The following is a 17,155-nucleotide window of genomic DNA, read 5'->3' on the forward strand; positions in this document are numbered from 1 at the left end:
AAAAATATGTGATGTGAGCAACTACCCACCTACATGTAAAGCTGCTTCTAAACTGTATATATGTATGATATTAGCAAAAACCTATCTTTTAGGTAAAAATAAATCAAAATTTTCATGTTGACTCACCATGTCACAATGGATTGTCTTGCACACTCCGCTAATAAAGCATGTGTGCCTGTGATTTGGCTGTACTATTATACAGGAGGCAAGGAGTTAGGTGGCTTATAAACAGTGGAAAGCTGTAAATGTTGAGTTATGTGTGTGAGAGTTCAAACAATTTGCATAATTTAATTTTTTGAATCAACTTCATTGACCTATACTTTCCATACAATAAAATCCACCAGTTTCAAGTGTACACTCTATATGGTTATAGAAACCTCAGCACAATCACAGTGTACACACTCTCACCACCCCAGAAAGTTCCCTGATGTTGTTTGCACTCGGCCCGTTTCCCCTACCTTTTCCAGAATTTCATATGCTTGGAACAGTAGAGTATGTATGTCTTTGGGTCTAACATCTTTCATTCTTAGTATGATGCTTTTGAAGAGTTGTCCATGTTGTAGTGTTTATCTCAGTAGCCTAGTTCTTTTTATTGTGCAGTACTATTCAGTTGTATAGATAACTCACAATTTCTTTACCCCTAAGACTTGAACATCTAGAAAACCTGGTAAAATTTATGATTTAAGTTTTGCATAGTATTGTTTCATCAGTTTTTAATTCAGCAATTACTGTTTCATTTTACCTAATGGAATACTGAAGCTAGGTAGGCTTGAAATTTGGTAATTTCTCCACCTTCTACCCAACCCATTCCTCTTGTTTTGATATTTGAATTAAAAGATTAGAAAAGTACCGTAGGAAACTGGTTATGAGAATAAATTGTCAATGTGGTTATGATGAAATAATTTCTTAAGATAGCATGCTGTGCAAATCTAGACATGAAAAAATAGACACATCTCATGAACCTCTGATTTTGTTTTACGTAGTCAGCAGTCCCTTACAGGTCAGTGTCATTTAAGTTAAAGCTCTACAATTATATCAAGGGGGAAATATTTTTAGTTTTTAGCTAACCACTTTAGGATTATCCTTTAAATTATGCCTTAAACTTGACTGAAAATAAGTTCATATAACTGAATAGAAAATTAAATTACCCTGCATCTGTCTTTTAGAGTTAAACTATTTGCTTCTTGCTTTGCTTTGTGTGTGTGCGTGTATATGTTTGTGAGACAGTCTCACTCTGCAACCTCTACCTCCTGGGTTCAAGAGATTCTCATGCCTCAGCCCCCTGTGTAGATGGAATTACAGGTGCCAGCCACCATGCCCAACTAATTTTTTGTATTTTTAGTAGAGACAGGGTTTTACCATGTTGACCAGTCTGGTCTTGAACTCCTGACCCCAAGTGATCTGCCTACCTCTGCCTCCCAAACTGCTGGGATTACAGGCATTAGTCACAGTGCCTGGCTGCTTATTTCTTGATAATTTGACTACTGGAGCAAATAGGCCTTAGATCTGTGCTGCGTACAGTGTTTCTTCCTCATTTCCATTCTTGGACAGAAAGAAAGCAGTTGTTTTCCTGTGTGCTGTGATGTGAGTTGTAGCTTGCTGTGAACACAGGTGGGCTTCTTGTTGGACTGAGTTTGAGGTCACTTGACAGTCCGTTTATCCCAAAGCCACTTATTTGGTTTCTCTTCCATCTCTTCACGTCCGTTCCTTCTCTACTATCCCTCTTTCCGAATAAGAGAAACCAATCAACCCTATTTTACTTTGATTTTAAAACTGCAAATCATTAAAGTGCTTTGATGTGGAAAAGGACTCAAATAAAACCATTTAAACCATGCATTTGATCCTACAAGAAAAAGTTTTAAAAAGTCACTTGGCAGAGCCATACAGGAACAGGGTGCCAGATTTCTGAGTGATAATCACCAGTTCCAATGAAGTAACAAAAGGAAGTATTTTTATTTCAGATGTGTAGATGTAAATATTTCAAGTCTTTTATACTTTTTCTGAACCCAGTAAAACTGGTTTATAAGTCTGTATCATTTAGTGTTACTCATCTTTTAATTAATAGGATAGCAAGTTATTTTCACAGGAAATCAATGCTTATAATAATACCTTGCATTTAACTTAACAGGGTAAAATCTTATTATCCTCATTTTGTCAGTAACATTTTTCAGCCTGAAGGGTTAAAAGTCACTGAGCCCTGGTTACAAATGGGAAAACCTAAAAGAATTGTCTCACCAACTACAAAATTGCAAGGAGGACCAAGAGCTCAGTTATATGCTCAGATGTTAACATATTATTCATGCATAAGTCCAGTGGCCCAGCCTGAGTGGGTTGGCAGTCAGGATCTTCATCCTAGCCTAACAGACTGAATTTTTATTTATTAGTGTTTATTCCATGATAGTACCTAATTCTTTTTATGACTTCAATTTACTTTTGTAAAGTTTATTTGACCATTTATACTATTTGTGCGGAGGGGTAACTTTTCCTCCTAATCAGTCTTGAGCCAATACTTAAGTTAAATACAATAAAAATAAATAGACTAAAAAAAATTAACATAGTTTTTGCAGCAGTGTCCAGTTGTCCTAAATTTTTCATATGGTTACTTTTGTTGGAGATGGGTTAAAAAAAAAAAAAAAAGGCCATCCAACTGACATTGGTCCATTTTTGAATAGCAATATAGACCATTCATAGAGGTTGTTACCTTCACAGAAGGGTCTTAAACCAGTGTTTCAGAATCACAGCACCAAACCATACTTAATTCTATCATAAAGATCTTCCAAAAAAAACCTTGGCCTTTCTTTTGTCCCTTGAATGCTTTCTAACTCCCATCAACCGGGTTAGGTAAAAAAACTGCTAACCATTCTTAGCATCCAGTTTGCATGCTTGCTGGGTTGCCTAAGATCAGCTTTGTTTCTTATTGCAGTCTCTTCATTTATAAATGTAATGAATTAGATAATCTTGATCAAATTGATAATGACTTTTTGTTTTTTGAGACAGAGTCTTGCTCTGTTTCCCAGGCAGAAGTACAGTGGTATTGTCATGGCTCACTGCAGCTTCAATCTCCTGGGTTCAAGCACTCTTTCCACCTCAAACTCCCATGTAACTAAGACTAGAGGCATGCACCACACACTTGACTCGTTTTTTTAATTTTTTTAAAGACAGGGTCCTGCCATGTTGCCCAGGGCTTAAGCCATCTTCCCGCCTTGGCCTTCCTAAGTGTTGGGATTACAGGCATGAGCCGCAACACCCACCCGTTGATGACTTCTTTGGAAAGGACATCTGTGGTGTTATCAAGGGGACTCTAGTTCAGTGTTATGGAGCTATGTGCCCTGTTCTTAAGTATATTTGTTTGCAAATATGCTATGTTGTATATCTGTGTATGTATAAATTGCTGCTCCTATTACCACTGCAAATGAAGCTAGCTTCTCTTTTATGATTCAGGAACTAGCAAAGTTCTAAATCATACTTATCTGGACCTCTTTCACCAAAAGCAAGTAGTTTAATGTAACTGACTCCATTTTAGCAGAGACAGCAACTGAGCACTAAAAGGCAGTGGTTTTAGACATAGCAGCAGGCATTGTGGTGGTCCAGGAGAAACCATATGGGACTGCTCTGTACTGTTGGGACAGGGAAGACAGAAGGATGATGGAAATGAGATGCCTCAAGTGGGGTTGACCAGTTGCTATGATTTCTGAGCTGCATTTTATTACCAGAGGCTGCCAGTTGTGAAGTACATCATTGACCTGTAGATTTAGGTACAGGCTACCTTGGAAGAACCTGGGGGAAGATACCATTGTACTTGCTCAGATTGGGGCTCAGCCTGAGAAATTAATCTGTAGTGAAAGGCTCTGTAAAAGAACACTAAAGAGAGTAGATTTGATGGTAAAAGAAAGATGGTATGCAAGAGGACATTACAACACTCTAGGAAAGACTTCCTCAGAAGTCCTGCTCCTTACTACTGCAAATTCAATGGACTCACCTGGGAAATGGCATCATGGAATGACAGCCGCTGAGTACTGTGGACACACTCTGAACTTAGAGTCACAATTTCTGTGTTCAACTCCTGGGCCTCAAATTAGCATCCTGGCAACCTTAACAGCCTATCTTAGCTTTCTTTTCTTATTTCTCATCTGTTCTCTGAGCTCTGGAAGTTATCATAGGGATCAAATGAGATTATCGATTTAAAATCACAATTTATTTCTCTATTTAACTATAGCACCAACACTCTTCCCTGTTACCCCTATTCTAAAAATATCTGTGTTTGATACTTTTCATAGAAATGGACACCGACATGCACATACTTATGTATACTCTTTATGGAAAATGATAGGATGGTAAGAGTAAGCCTCATAAAGGGGAGCACATAACTGTCAGAGCTTTTTTAAAAAAAGTAGTTCTTGTAAATGACATATACCCACTTAATCAAACTAGCCGTGATGGTTCAGACTATATGATAGTGTTTCAGAGAGAATTTTATGACCACAGGTTGAGGAGAGACTTTTCCCTTGCAAAAGCAGCACAGATCCCTTATGCCTTTGTCATGCCTAGCATGACATGTTATGTTATGTAGTATAACATCCTACATAATCAAAACACAGTGGTTGAAACTGGAAAATTCAGATGGGTATAATACTATTAACTAATCTAGAGACTTTATTCAGGTATTGCTAGTTTTCCCACTAATGTCTTTTTCCAGACCTAGGATCACACAATTATGTTTTATTAGTCCTCTCTAATCTGGAACCATTCTTTATTTAAAATACATATATTTTTAAAATTTCCTGAAGTTTCTGCTTTGTAGAGTACTATCCACTGTTTCGTAGAATGCCCCTCAATTTTGGTTTGCCTGATGATTTCTGATGATCAAGTTGAGGTTATAAATTTTTACAACGTGTAAAAATTCTCATGCTGCTAATAAAGACATACCTGAGACTGGGTAATTTATAAAGAGTATTAATTGACTCACATTTCCGCATGGCTTAGGAGGCCCCACAAGCATTGCAGAAGGTAGAGGAGCAGAGTCACATCTTACACAGCAGCAAGCAAGAGCATGTGCGGGGGAACTCCCCTTTATAAAATAGTCAGATCTCATGACACTTAATCACTATCGTAAGAACAGCACAGGAAAGACCCACCCCCATGATTCAGTTACCTCCCACCAGTTCCCTTCCATGACATGTAGGGATTATGGGAGCTACAATTCAAGATGAGATTTGGGTGGGCACACAGCCCAACCATATCATTAAAATAATGTCACAAAAGTGATGTTGTGCCCTTCTTAGCGGGTCCTAACGAGTAGGACATGATGGCCTGATTTCCACTGGCAGTGGTAACTTTGATCACACTGGCAGTGGTAACTTTGATCACCCTTTTAATGTAGGGTCTGTTAGGTTTTTCCATGATCATATTATGATTTTCCCTTTGTAATTAATAAGGATCTTGTCATTTTGTTTTTAAGAAGTTTTATGCTTTTTCAAATTCATGGTCAGTATTTGGGCCCGTGTCATTCACAGAGGCATGCAAAATGTGCTGTCCTGTTGGGAAGAAATGGTGCCCTAGAAAGTGATGGAGTCATTATTTAAGTGTTTGAATAGATTTCTCTCAATCCATGCTGAAATGGATTGCCTGACATTACATTGCAGGATTTTAAAGTCCTACCTCCAGGCAAATCTCATAGTTACTAGCAAAAATGAAAGTGTGAAATGCTTTTTAATGTATATTTAACAACACATAGTCTGGTGATTACTGATGTGTATTCTCTGTGGACTCCCTTTGCTATCAGAGGAGGATGCTGAGAGACAACTTTTTACACATTTATTCTATCTAAATCCATCACATGTTTACTTTTTAAATATCTATGACTGTCATTTATAACAAGATCATAAAAAGTCAAATACATTAAGTCTAACTCAAACTTTGAATCATAGGATTACAACCAATTTTCAAGAAAAGTACAATTACCTTTTATGAGTGATGTTTTTCTTACTTTTCCTTATGAAATTGCCTGCTATTAAATGATACTAAAATATAGCCATTCTAAAAAAAAAAGATAAGATACAGTTTAGTAACAAGATATGAGGGATAATGCTGCTTTATTCATCTTTTTGATTCAGAAATTCACATAACTCCTACTTAAAGGAATTTTCATCATTGAATCCAGTGTCATGTCTGCTTATGTTGAAGCAGTAAATTTCACAAAATGTACTTAATTCCTGCCTATAGTATCACTATTTAATAAGGACCAAGGTACCATTTTTTTTTCATTTATATTGGATTTCACAGCAAGGGTTCATATCTTATACTAATACTAATATATGCTAAAATAGTTGCATAGTACATAGATCATTGTTGTTAAAAAAGCAGTACTGAAGGCATTTTAGATCACAGAGTCCCAGTGGTCTACATTTTGTTTGCTTTGACATTATTAAACTCAATCTGTTTCTCTAACTGTGACTCTAATTACTACATTTGCATGGCAGAAAAGTTTGCTTTGTGGGTTGACTTTTATTAACAGTGCTTGCATGTTTTCTGCTCTTGCTCTCAGTGTTTTATGAGCACACAGAGCACCTTCAGTTGCATTGAATAATTATGCACAATCAATAAGTTTTTGTGTTTGTCTTTGTTGTTTCTTTGATGTGGCCTCTAGGATGCTGCCGGCAAGGTGCTGGACCGCTGGGCCATCATGTCTCGAGAAGAGGAAATCATCACCCTTCAGCAGTTTCTGCGGTTTGGAGAAACCAAATCCATTGTGGAGCTGATGGCAATTCAGGAGAAAGAAGGGCAGGCCGTGGCTGTACCATCTTCAAAGACAGACTCAGATATAAGGACTTTCATTGAGAGCAATAATCGTACCAGGAGTCCCAGCCTCCTTGCTCACTTAGAGAACAGCAATCCTTCCAGCATTCATCACTTCGAAAACATCCCAAACAGCCTTGCATTTCTGCTTCCGTTCCAGTACATAAACCCTGTCTCAGCACCACTGCTAGGGTTGCCTCCAAATGGGCTACTGTTAGAGCAACCAGGGTTGAGGCTGCGGGAACCCAGCCTTTCAACCCAGAATGAATATAATGAGAGCAGTGAATCCGAAGTTTCTCCCACACCTTATAAGAATGATCAAACGCCCAATAGAAACGCCCTGACCAGCATTACTAATGTGGAGCCCAAAACCGAGCCAGCCTGTGTCTCTCCCATTCAGAATTCTGCCCCAGTCAGTGATCTAACCAAAACTGAACACCCAAAAAGCTCATTCCGGATTCATCGGATGAGAAGGATGGGGTCAGCCTCTAGGAAAGGAAGAGTGTTCTGTAATGCATGTGGGAAGACATTCTATGACAAAGGTACTCTCAAAATTCATTATAATGCTGTTCACCTGAAGATCAAACATCGATGCACCATTGAGGGTTGCAATATGGTCTTTAGCTCCCTCCGAAGTCGTAATCGCCACAGTGCAAACCCCAACCCCCGCCTTCACATGCCTATGCTAAGGAATAACCGAGACAAAGATTTAATTCGGGGCACCTCAGGAGCTGCTACCCCAGTCATAGCAAGTACGAAATCAAATCTGGCACTCACAAGTCCTGGCCGGCCCCCAATGGGTTTTACCACTCCCCCTCTAGACCCTGTCTTGCAAAATCCTCTCCCTAGCCAGCTGGTATTTTCTGGGCTAAAGACTGTACAACCAGTTCCTCCATTTTATAGAAGTTTACTCACTCCAGGGGAAATGGTGAGTCCTCCAACCTCCCTCCCAACCAGTCCCATCATTCCAACCAGTGGTACCATAGAGCAGCACCCCCCGCCACCCTCTGAGCCAGTAGTGCCAGCAGTGATGATGGCCACCCATGAGCCCAGTGCTGAGCTGGCACCCAAGAAAAAGCCCAGGAAATCAAGCATGCCTGTGAAGATTGAGAAGGAAATTATTGATACTGCCGATGAGTTTGATGATGAAGATGATGACCCCAATGATGGTGGAGCTGTGGTCAATGACATGAGCCATGACAATCATTGTCACTCCCAAGAGGAGATGAGCCCAGGCATGTCTGTGAAGGACTTTTCCAAGCATAACAGGACCCGGTGCATTTCAAGGACTGAAATAAGAAGGGCTGACAGCATGACTTCTGAAGACCAAGAGCCTGAGCGGGACTACGAGAATGAGTCTGAGTCTTCAGAGCCCAAACTGGGCGAGGAATCCATGGAAGGGGATGAGCACATTCACAGCGAAGTGGGTGAAAAAGTCCTGATGAACAGCGAGAGGCCCGACGAGAACCATAGTGAGCCCTCTCACCAGGACGTCATCAAGGTGAAGGAAGAATTCACAGATCCCACTTACGACATGTTTTACATGAGCCAGTATGGACTGTACAACGGTGGGGGGGCCAGCATGGCCGCCCTGCACGAGAGCTTTACATCGTCTCTGAATTATGGCAGCCCTCAAAAGTTCTCCCCAGAAGGTGACCTGTGTTCTAGCCCAGATCCCAAAATATGTTATGTGTGCAAGAAGAGTTTCAAAAGCTCCTACAGTGTGAAACTTCACTACAGGAACGTTCACTTAAAAGAGATGCACGTCTGCACAGTGGCTGGTTGCAATGCTGCGTTCCCCTCTCGCCGAAGCAGAGACAGGTCAGTAAATCTCCATTGGCTGCTCCTGCTGGGGGTGGAGGGTGCCAGTTTTCAGTCATGTTGGACTTCACACTAAAAGAAATCCAACTTAGATGTTTTTGATGCACTGTAAAGATTGTCCACAGTGACCATGTGATAACTAGGCTGCCATGCTCATGAAGGATTGTTGCGGTTGGTGCTTGTGATGATGAAGCATGCAGAATCATGTGCCATCTTTCCCATAATGCACGCCATTTTTCTCTGTGCTCTGTGTATATGTGTGTGTATGTGTTTTCATGCATCTGGGTGTGAATAAGTTAACTGTGTACACGGTTCCCTGCTTCCCCGTGAATCTTCACTTAGAAGCCGCAGCTTCTGTTATATATAAATTTATATATTTATATTTCTGCTTTGCCATGTGGCTTTTTAATTAAATCAATATTATCTTCATACACACATATTTATCCAATATAGAAACAGAAATTTACGGATGGAAAGAACCATAGGTCCAGGACATCGAGACAGCCTGCATCTCCGTAGGTATAACCAGTAATGTTATCATTCCTTTCATGAGTATTTAGTTTGTCCTTGAATTCTTTAAGAGTCATGAAAATATCAGAAGGAAATGGGACAGATGTAATTGTTGATGTGGGAAAATGGTATGCTGGCGTGGGTTTCTTTATTTTAACTTTAATGTCTTTGAGCACATCTCTATAAACTATAGTCTACCATGGGGATTATGCACAGAAGGGGAGGCATGCATATACTTTGAGGATCAGCTCGAATATATTATGTCCAGCCTTCAGATGACATCATACTCTTGCTATGTAGTTGCAGCTCTAAAACAGTTGGGCTTAAACAGAAGCAGCTGGTCCTCAACCTACAAGGTTCTTTATTAATCTCCAAGAAAATGTAATATACATGGAATGTGTCAAGGTGATCAGTGGCAGGATAGCGCAGTTATCCTGCATATGTTGAGATAAGCTTATGAGCAGATCATTTACATAATATACCACCAGCCCAACTCGGGTCACACACCAGTTAGTTCTTCCCGTTATATCAGATGCAGTTTTTGGTTCTACATTGTCTTAAAAGTATTTTAGACAAAATTTTATTACATGGTAGAAATCAATGGAAGAAACACATTAAAATTAACTAAAAAATTTCCACAGAGCCACCACTAATAAGCAGTCATTCTAGTGCTTATCAGTTGAATAGAGTTCTTTGGCAAAGTAACATTAAAAGTACCACTGAAAAGTAGTGTCCTGTCTCAGGGATATTCTGTTTTGTCTTCATATTTGGAGATCAGTCCTTTTTTAAATAAAAGTTTGAGGAATATTTTTTCCTTTCTACTGAAATAAAAGGGCCCCAATCTTTGAAAAGCAAAATCTTTAAGAAAAGTAAGTAGCTCTCCTATACAACCCAAAACATGCGTTGAGGCGAAACAATTTTTTAAGGATTTTCCATCGTCATTTACTTTGTTCTATAAAAATGGTTTATAGACAACAACGTTATTTCAGTTCCAAGTTGTCATTGACAGTCCCAGAATACATCAGATAAGATAGCTATGTTTTGAATAATAAAATACTTTACCCAACTTCCCCCAAGTTTGTGAGTAATACTCATTCTTTTAAATTTGAAATAGTACACTACTGATAATGAGGTTAATGCATTGCATTTTTTTAAACAAAAATAAAAGACTCATGAAAACCTGCATAAAATATTTATGGAAATGGAGTGTTTGAAGATAAGCCAAAATTGGAGCCTAATTGCATGAATTCCTATCACAGTTTTAGTTGGTTTGCTGAAAATATTGCAAGTCATACCACTGTAATAAATAGCTGGGAGACCAAAAGGCTACATACCCAAAGTTTGAAGCCTTCATTTATGTACGGTTACTAGAAAAATACAAGTGCTCGTATGTTTATGTCTTAACACATAGGGAGGCACTGTTGAGGTACTGCTTATTGGTTTGAATGAGGCAAAACATTTATTGATAGCAGGAAAATATTTCAGTCTTCATTTGTATTGTAAGTGTCAGGAGCTTAGTGAGTGACTAACCATGTTGAAGTTTAGGCCCACATCTAGGATGAAAAGATATTCTAGGTGTGAAGAAGAGTACAGATGTGCTCTCAGGGGTGTTCAGTCACATAGAAGGTAGCAAACTTCAGAAGACAGTTGATAGATTTCATTTAGGTGAAATCACAATATGCCCAATCTTTTTCATTTTGGAGTTTTGTCACATAAGATAAATGAAAAAGCAAATGGCAAAAATTGTAGATTAAAAACTTTTTTTATTCTCACTTGAAATTTTGTTTTTTAACAATATACAACTCTTTTGATACTAGGTTACAAACACACAAGTTCTGATACTGCAATTTTGACATTATATTTTCTTAAGAAAAGTGTTCATCTTGGTTGAGCCTATGACTTGAATTAATATAATGTTATGAGTTTAGCTACACCAAATAACCAGTAATGCCATTGGGGTACCCGCCTCTTCCTGCACCTCAGCAGAGTAAACTGTGAAACATAACTGTATTCCTGTTTTAGCCTTTTATTGTCATTTCGTCAATGAATGTCAGCCTGTGATTTAATCTCGTTAGTCACAAAGCCTCTTGGATCTCTGATCTATCTCTTAGACTTACCTTCTCCTGTCTCTTCGTTTTTACTCTATTAGTCATGAGAACCCCAGGAAGTTTGTGTCCCTATATTTTCCTTTTCAATTTGCTGTGAAGCTAAGACATGTTTTCTTCCCTTTTTCTTGAGCCAACAGACCTTCTCAAACAGAAACCCTCCTTTGTCTTTAATCCTGCTGTCCTCAGGCCCATTTCTTTCCTCTCCCCAGAGTCTCAATTTCATCCATCCTTGACTCCACAATGTCTTCCTTGTGCAAATAAAGCATTAGAGGGGATTTTGAGTGGGGCCGAAGTGTGCAAGGCTATATGGTTTCTAGGATGCCTGTCATAAAGCTAACAGAATTGCCCTCTTCCTTCTGTTTATAAAAGCAGCTTTCTTCATGATTAGAACACCTTGGAGGAATTTTACACAGGTCTGCCTGGGCTGCTTCCAAGGTGGTTATACATGAGTTAGTTGCATTTCTGGTCTCAGATAGGCATGTGAATAAGATGGGAAGTAAAAAGACGTTAAATACTGTGTTTTAGGTTTTGCATTTAATTAGCAGATTTCCAGGTCTGTTTGTGGTCCTTCTAGATTTTATAAGATCAAGTTGAAGATTTTTGAAAAGCAAGAATGCTCTTTGTGTAGTGACACAGAGGAAAGGAAGAGACACATGCAAGATTTATTAGGGCTGAGATTCTAAGCAATAATGTCAAAGCTATTCTTTTCTATATAGTTGTAAATGAGTCTGTTTTTAGTAAATTCAGAAGCCAATAGGACCATTCCACACTGACAAAGAGCAAGCTGATTCACACAGTCATCTTTAACTAGGTAGCTGTTAGAATAATCTTTATTCTGAGTGATGAAAGTGAAATATAAATAATTTTCTCTGTAAAGAACTCTGATGCTTTAAAGCAGGGGTCCCCAGCCTCGGGGCTGCAGACTAGCACTGGTCCATGGCCTGTTAGGAACCAGGCTGCACAGCAAGAGGTGAGTGGCTAGTGGGCTGGCAAGCAGGCAAGCATTACCGCCTGAGCTCCACCTCCTGTCAGACCAGTGGTGGCATCAGATTCTCATAGGAGTGCTAACCCTATTGTGAAATGTGCATGCGAGGGATCTAGGTTGCACACTCTTTACGAGAATCTAATGATAAAGGTAACGTGCTTGAATCATTGAATCATCCTAAAACTATACCCCCACTCACATCTGTGGAAAAATTTTCTTCCATGAAACTGGTCCTTGGTGCCAAAAAGGCTGGAAACTGCTGCTCTAAGGTGACTGCTAAAGTCTTCAAGTGTATCCTAATAACATGGTGTAGTGTTAGCTTTTGAAAGTCTCTAAAGACCCTTTCCTACTTCTTGTTTATCCCTTGATTTGTCTGCTGCTGAGATGCTGTTCTATTAGGAACAGAAGGCTGCCCCTCCATTATGAAGCATGCATATGAAATCTTTCCTGAGAAGAGGAAATTCTAACAGGCCTGGAACCTGCTTTCTTCATATAGGAAGTTCTTTTGAAGAGAGCCTGATAGTCAGAATTAGCTGGGCGTACTTTTACCTTTCATCATTTCTCCTACTCAGACTTGATTTTTGATCCCCAGGAGGGCTGAGTGGCAGATCACCCATTTTTAAGGGAAGCCCATTTATAAGTTACATTTGGATTCTTTTCAGGCAGAAAAATAACAAATACCCTCTGTTCTGTTTCCTAATATTCCTTATCATTTGCTCATATGCTAAAATCTATTTGTATTTGTCTTAATGATTGGCAGTTCTCAAACTCCATCTTAAATGATGACTTTGAACTCAGAAACTGGATGATCTGTATAAAAAGAAGTCATTGTCTCTCTTTCATCCTACATGAGTTTTACCATCTTTGTTCCTTTCTTCTCAGAGTAGTGGCCACTAGTTGTCAAAGTTTGTCTTAAGTTTTATCAGAAAGGTAAGCATATATGTTTGATCTTCAAGTTGTAGGAAAGGTGATTTAGCCATATGAATAAATTTAAAGACAAAATTATATTTGCTGAGGGTGATTTTTAAATAAATATGAGGCAACCATTGGTGTCAAGTGTGAACTTTCCATTTGATTGCTAGTTAAATCAGTCCACATCTAAACATGGAAACTTCTCTATTGCTGTGGAGGAAGACATCTGTATTTGGTTTATTAAAACCGGCTGATGTCTCCAGAACTAAATTTGTTCCTGTATAGGCCCCTGGGTAGCTGTAGCTAAAAAGCAGAAATGTATAGTTTTAGCTTGTCTGATTACCTGACTTCCAGCCCTGTACAGGTGTGCAGGAATAAATTAACAGGAGCTACCTCTGATGAGCCACTGCATACATTAACAGCAGAGGTGAAGATGTGAAAACATGTTACCTGCCTCCTGTTATCACCTTCTCAGCAGAGCAGCATCCATTTTTTCCATCATTCCCTCTGTTTGGAAACTTACGCAGAACTTTTTCTAGAGACGGCTTTTCAGTAAATACACACGATTTCACCAGGCAATACCTCTTAAGAAATGAGCCACTTAGCACCAATTCAAGACAATGATTAGTATATTTGCCCTAATATAATTAGCTGTGAAATACGATGTGGTAATCCTCTCCAAGTAAAAGAAGAGAACATTTTAAAGCATTAGCTGTTTCGTTCCATTGCCAATCAAACTGCAAGTCTCCATGTCTAAAATTCTTTTATAACGTAAAGTTGTGCAGGTCCTCTGACTTCTAAATGTTAAGGAAGAGGTGTTTTTTTTTTTCTTTTTTTTTTTTTCCTGTTACTCTATTTGGTTTCACAATAGAGTCAGATCAATAGACCTTTTGTACTTATGTCCATTACTTTCCGTCAGAAGCAAACACACAAAATAAATCCCCCTCCTGAGCAACTGCTAGTTGTGTCCTCCTCAAGCAAAAACTTTGGTAGTAAGATAAACTTCAGTGTCATTCCTGTCCCTGGGGTTCTTTTTAGATACTGGGAGAAGAGCAATGAGCAAAACGGTCTCCTTGTATCATGGGGAGAGACTCTGTCAAGGCTAAAGTGAGCCTCGGATCTTCCTAATGACCTCCTGCTGGCCCAGCTGGATGCAAGACAAGCTCATTTAAGCCTCTGCTGACCTTTCACTCCTCCACTACAAGAACCACACCAGTCATTTCCACCGTCTCCAGAACTGTGTACCAAATAGACCACAACGCTTCATGGCTGACGAATGATTTCCTTTTCATGATGCAGAGATTTTTTATAAATTTATATTGATGGGAGTTAACATTAAATATTTTGTGGCATCATAATTTCTATTGCACAAATATAATGCTTCTACATAGCTCTTATTTTTACCTTCCTTATAAAGGAACAATCTACTACTCTTGCCAGAATTATCTTAAAAATTCAGGCAAAAATATCTGAGCAGAATATACATACTGAATGCACAGGTGGTATTTTTCATGATGGGACCACTTTGAAACGGTCATCCTGATTTTCACCTCCCTCTGAATCTATCTGACCTTACAGACTTTATTGGTGTGAATCTTTTTTATATTTAACCATTCGAGATACCCATTTTTGTAGCCATTCTTTTCTTTTTAAAAAACGTAGGCAGTTTTCCATCCAGAAGAGGGTGGTAAGACTGTACATGTACATTAACATTCACTTGTATAACCCGGGTAAATTCAGTTCTGTCTTAGGTAAAAGGCTGCTACCAACTCTTTTGCTGTAAGTGCTCATTCATGGTTATACTAAGGGAAAACGACACCTTCTTTGCCTAAATTTCAGAGTGAAGGTTTAGCTATGAAGCATTTTTTTTTCTTTTTTTAAAGCCTTCTCAGAAATAATGTGTTTGCCGTAAGACCCCCACAAGCTTCAAATAAATGAATGTGGCAGAATTGGAAAGAAGTTTGTCCTTGCCAAAAATTGCAATGTCATAAAACAGGGATTTGGTAGCTTTGATTCTTGAGTGCCAAGATGTGTGTGTGAGGGAGAGACAGGAAAGCTAAGACAGAGGGAGAAATAACACTTTTAAGGAAAAGACAGTTTTTCTTCAGTTATTTCACATAAAACTACTTTTAAAAAATACCTAGATTTTATGTCCTAATGCAGGCTGCTTGAATTAAAACAGGAGTTGTAAATTCCTGGTAAAAAGCTGTTATGCCTAAAGTGTTAGTGATCTAAACTCTAGTACTTTATAGAGTTTATTACTTCTTTTATTAACTAGGGGGAGAAATGTTACCCACTTCTAGTTTAATTCTTTTTGTTGCTTGCTCTAATTTTGACTTTACCTTAGGAAAGAAAAAAAAGATAACTGTTTCTAACAATATATATAAGTGGTGCCTCAATTTTGCCCTTGCATATATATCAATCTGAATTACTACCAGCCGTTCAAAAATTGTGCTAATGTTCTAATCTAAATTCATCCACATAATGTATATGTGTGTTTATACATAAACATCCACATAAATAAGAATATCAAAAGACAGATCATTCTTAATTGCCAGAATAGACATCTACATCTTGGAAAGTGATGTATGAAGTTACTTTATCACATTGATGGGAAATAAGAAGATTTTGTAAGTAAAACAAGACCGATTTGGGCACCAAGAACAACAGACCTGCAGCTGCAAGCCTTGTGGGTCTGACGGCCAGCGGAGGGGAGCCACTCTAACTCTGCGGCCTTTTTAGTCTGCTCTGTCACTGAGGGGGCACTGGTGGGTCAGTTCACTCACTCGTAATTGTGTTTTACAGACTTCTAAAGCAATTGGCTCAGTCAGTCCCAATTCAATAAAAGTGGAGAGCAAGAGAGAGAGCACTTTTGTTCTATTTTTTACTTGAAATTATTTCATTCAGCAGTCTGTCTTTTTTATTACCAGGACTTGACATTAGCACTCCAAGCTATATTAGCATCCATTTCAGCAGTTCAGTAATGGTATTAAAAAAACACTTAACTTCAACGGTGAATGGTTGTATGACAGTACCATAAAAAATCCGCATTAAAAAAAAACTTATGTATTTGTCCCAGCAAATTATTTTTCACTTGTTTAACCACTTCAAAACTATATTCTCATGACGGGCATTCACGAGGACTTTCTTATTCTCAGCAACAGCTAACAGTGGTGCTTGGTTGATGAGGGAATTGAGGAAAGAGGAAAGGGAAATCGAGTGAAGAGAGAGGGTAGGTAAAGATGCTGTTTACCCTGTAGTTAGATTACCTTCCATTCATCAGCAGAGATGGAATTGGCAACCTCAGAGCACCCAAGGTGAAATTCTTGGATCCTCATGCATGACTGGGATTTGATTTTGAACCCAACACTCTCCAAACTTGGGAGCAAAGCCTAACTACTTTGGCACTGCAGTGTGCTCATAAATGACTACATTAGTTTCTAAATTTTGATTAAACATTCAGTAATTAATCAATGGTAGACATGAAGCAGTTGGCAAGGTCCAGAGCTGCAAAATGTTTAAGACATAAAACATTACGAAGTAATTATAATATGCTCCTTCAAGAGAAGGATTGCCTTCAATAAAGAGGTAAATGATAGCATCCTGTTTATTGTGGACGTAGGCAGCCAAAGCAATATGATAAACTGCTGGAGATACACATATCAGTAATCATCCGCATTATTAGTGCCATTAATCATAATTCCAAAAATATGACAGCAGCAGCCAACTTTTTGACCAATTTTGCTTCTGCCTGTTGGCCATTATAACTTCACTAATAGACTGCAGAGCTCCTATGTGTGGCAGTTTGCATTGAGAACGGAAGGTTAATTATATTTGAGCTGCTGATTTCTTCTCTCCTTGGAAAAGGCTTAGCACTTTGACAATCCCAGGAGCTCACTGTTGTTAAATCAGTAAAAGTACTTTATTGAAATTTTCTTTGTTGGTCAGGAATGAGATCTTTCAAATGAAATACAAGCACCAGGCTGGAACAGTTGCTAATGTTTCTTGCTTCAGAGTGATCCTT

General features: G+C 38.7%; 1 protein-coding gene across 8 annotated transcripts in view; it reads left to right on the forward strand.

Annotated features, from left to right (window-relative positions):
* The window catches only part of BNC2 (basonuclin 2), a 452,901-nt gene that overhangs the window by 418,068 nt on the left and 17,678 nt on the right, over positions 1-17,155 (forward strand). For 4 of the 8 annotated variants that reach the window (XM_032300129.1, XM_032300125.1, XM_032300127.1 and 1 more), the window contains 2 exons: positions 6,647-8,616; positions 9,070-9,135. In XM_032300129.1, the coding sequence (XP_032156020.1) occupies positions 6,647-8,616; positions 9,070-9,135 (2,036 nt within the window). The remainder of the gene's footprint in view (positions 1-6,646; positions 8,617-9,069; positions 9,136-17,155) is intronic. The other 4 variants (XM_032300126.1, XM_032300128.1, XM_032300133.1 and 1 more) reach the window with 2 other exon arrangements.

The sequence above is a fragment of the Sapajus apella genome, unplaced genomic scaffold (genome assembly GCF_009761245.1).
Source record: "Sapajus apella isolate SASKATOON/1434 unplaced genomic scaffold, GSC_monkey_1.0 scaffold42, whole genome shotgun sequence".
In the NCBI taxonomy this organism is placed as follows: Eukaryota; Metazoa; Chordata; class Mammalia; order Primates; family Cebidae; genus Sapajus; species Sapajus apella.